At 45.2% G+C, this 3,087-nt stretch overlaps 1 protein-coding gene across 2 annotated transcripts; it reads left to right on the plus strand.

Annotated features, from left to right (window-relative positions):
• The first annotated feature begins 221 nt into the window (after positions 1-221).
• On the plus strand, positions 222-1,277 carry LOC137769467 (glycerol-3-phosphate dehydrogenase 1-like protein). Of its 2 annotated transcripts, XM_068551360.1 has the most exons (2): positions 222-446; positions 516-1,277. In XM_068551360.1, exons 1-2 carry the CDS (start codon positions 222-224, stop codon positions 1,275-1,277), a joined length of 987 nt encoding a protein of 328 aa, XP_068407461.1. The 2 variants fall into 2 exon arrangements, with proteins under 2 accessions (XP_068407461.1, XP_068407460.1); XM_068551359.1 differs by having other exon boundaries at positions 222-1,277.
• Positions 1,278-3,087: the final 1,810 nt, after the last annotated feature.

A 3,087-nucleotide genomic window follows, 5' to 3' on the forward strand; every position in this document is an offset into this window, starting at 1 on the left:
TTATATATAGTAGTGTGTTTATGTTAATCCCAACTTCCTAACTTATCCCTCCCCACAGAACACTATTAATTTTTATCTGTACCTATTAGTTGATACTCCTTTCAATATTACTATCCTGTTACCTTTCAGGTGAAAGCGAATGGGCCTGGGCCGAGCAGGCGGAGACAGGCGGCCTGCTGGCTGGGGAGGTGCAAGCCAGGCTGCAGCGTTCCTGCCTGGCCATGGCAACATCTCCCCTGAAAGTGTGCATCGTGGGCTCGGGGAACTGGGGTTCAGCTGTTGCAAAAATAATTGGTAATAATGTCAAGAAACTTGAGAAGTTTGCCTCCGTGGTCAAGATGTGGGTCTTTGAAGAAACAGTTAATGGGAGAAAACTGACAGACATCATAAATAATGACCATGAAAATGTAAAATATCTCCCTGGACACAAGCTGCCAGAAAATGTGGTTGCTATCCCGAGCCTCAGTGAGACTGTGTGGGATGCAGACCTGCTGGTGTTTGTCATCCCCCACCAGTTCATTCACAGGATCTGTGACGAGATCTCTGGGAAAGTGCCCAAGGGCGCGCTGGGCATCAGCCTCATCAAGGGCATAGACGAGGGTCCCGAGGGGCTGAAGCTCATTTCCAACATCATCCGAGAGAAGATGGGCATTGACATCAGTGTGCTCATGGGAGCCAACGCTGCCAATGAGGTGGCTGCTGGGAAGTTCTGTGAGACCACCATCGGCTGCAGGGTAACAGAGAATGGCCTTCTCTTCAAAGAACTTCTGCAGACTCCAAATTTTCGAATTACGGTGGTTGATGATGCAGACACTGTTGAACTTTGTGGTGCCCTGAAGAACATTGTGGCCGTGGGAGCTGGGTTCTGCGACGGCCTCCGCTGTGGCGACAACACCAAAGCCGCCGTCATCCGCCTGGGGCTCATGGAAATGATCGCCTTCACCAGGATCTTCTGCAAGGGCCAGGTGTCCACAGCCACCTTTCTGGAGAGCTGCGGCGTAGCCGACCTGATCACCACCTGCTATGGGGGCCGGAACCACAAGGTAGCAGAGGCCTTTGCCGGGGCTGGAAGGACCATTGAAGAACTGGAGAGGGAGATGCTGAATGGGCAGAAGCTGCAAGGACCTCAGACTTCTGTTGAGGTGTACCGCATCCTCAAACAGAAGGAGCTGCTGGACAAGTTTCCACTGTTCACTGCGGTGTACCAGATCTGTTACGAAGGTAGGCCCGTTCAAGAGATGTTGTCTTGTCTCCAGAGCCATCCAGAGCATATATAAAGTGAACTATGCAACATGTCAGGGAAAGGCATCAATCATTTGGATTCAGTGGAAACTGGGACTTGCCAACAAGATGTTTGCAGCATCGTAACTCCATCATGGATGCTATGAATTTTTACAAGTTCATTTTTGAATTGTGAGATGAAGTTCATTGGCTAAGATGTTACTGGGCAACAACTAGATGCACATATGTGAACGTGTGAGTGTGTGTTCCTTTCTCATTTTGTGGATGTTTCTATCAACCAAAATTAAAGGCCCTTTTTAAAAATTACTTTTGAAATTTTCCCACTGTGGTAGCTTATAAGATTGGAACTATCGCAGCTAAAAGTTTTGGATCTAATTCATATGTATCTCAGTGAAGGGATTTTTTTTCTCATTCTCTTGAGGTTAAAATTTAACCAGCATTAACATGGTAGAGCGGCAGAGTGAGTGGGTTCAAAGATCAACATACTGTAACTTCTAAATACTATCTCAGAGCCAGCATAATTAACTACTTCGATTGTGGGTTGATTTATTATTTTAAACAATTACGTATTTTTAATTAGGTAATCCACTTATATATATTCCTCTCACTACAGTTTTCTGCATTTTTAGCCTTTTTTCTCTTCATTAGCTACCAGAATGTGCTTTCATAAAGGCTCAGCAGTAGCAGAAGACAGAAAACTCATCTGGGATTTTCCTGCTGTGACTGACACATTCTTCTGATTAATGACACATGTATGATGCTTTTTGTCAGGTAGTACTTTTATGCAAACATTTCCTTTGAGCCTCACAGAGCCCCTGAAAGGGGGCTGCTATTATTCATCATTTAAGATGCAGTCACTGTGTGCCTGGTTGCCTGGTGAGTAGGGGCAGAGCCAGAGTAAAGCCCAGTGGTCCTCCCCCTACCAAGGTGCCAGGACCTGCTCAGACATCACTGGGCTGGTTTGACCTCCTGCTAACTGGCTGTAGGACACACAGCCTTTACTGAGGCCATAGTCGGGCTTCCTGCAGCTGAGGTTTGTGTGGGTCCTTATCTAGAAGGATACCGTTCAAAGTGTGGACCTCTCTCCATCAGCTTCACCTGGAGTCTCTTAGAAATGCGGGTTCCCAGGTCCCAATCCAGACCTCTGAAGTGGGATCTTGTACCTATGCTTTGACATGTCTTCTGTGTGTTTCAATGTTCATTACAATTTGAGAACCACTACTTTAGAAAATTTACTTTAGATTGACATTGGCATTTCTCAACCATGTTCCATAGGAAATACGTGTCCCAGGACCCAGCGGTGATTCCGGTGTTCCCTCCAAAGGTCCACTGAGTTTGGGAAAAGCTGCATCTGTACACCCCTCTTGAAGGGGTAGAATGTATGTTAGTTTGTTAGTGGAACCTGTTTATTTAACCCAGCAAGTCCCAGACATATAAGATTATGGAGATTTCTTTTGGCAAGAAAACTTACCAAAGTTTCCAAGGAACACTGTTCCTGGCTGAGGTGACCTTAGGACAGCTCAAGTATACCCTTCACTCTCTGCAAGAAATGAGGATGAATGACTACCTGTGGTATTATTCGTTCTGAACCTTTACAGTTCAGGTCTGCCAAAGACCCTTGATAAAGCTTTGAGATGACACTCTCAGGTATGAGTAAGTGGATGTCAACTTCGCCGAAACACACGTTGTGTGGACTAAGTGCTTTTAATCCTAGAATTAGAATAGGAATTACTGTATCTCTTAAATGAGATTGGCTTCAGTATAACATTACAGTTACCTTACATAGCACTTGATAAATATTAAGGGAACCTATGAATATCACTTATATATTCATGGATTTTCAGT

This window comes from Eschrichtius robustus, chromosome 9 (genome assembly GCF_028021215.1).
Source record: "Eschrichtius robustus isolate mEscRob2 chromosome 9, mEscRob2.pri, whole genome shotgun sequence".
Lineage (NCBI taxonomy): Eukaryota > Metazoa > Chordata > Mammalia > Artiodactyla > Eschrichtiidae > Eschrichtius > Eschrichtius robustus.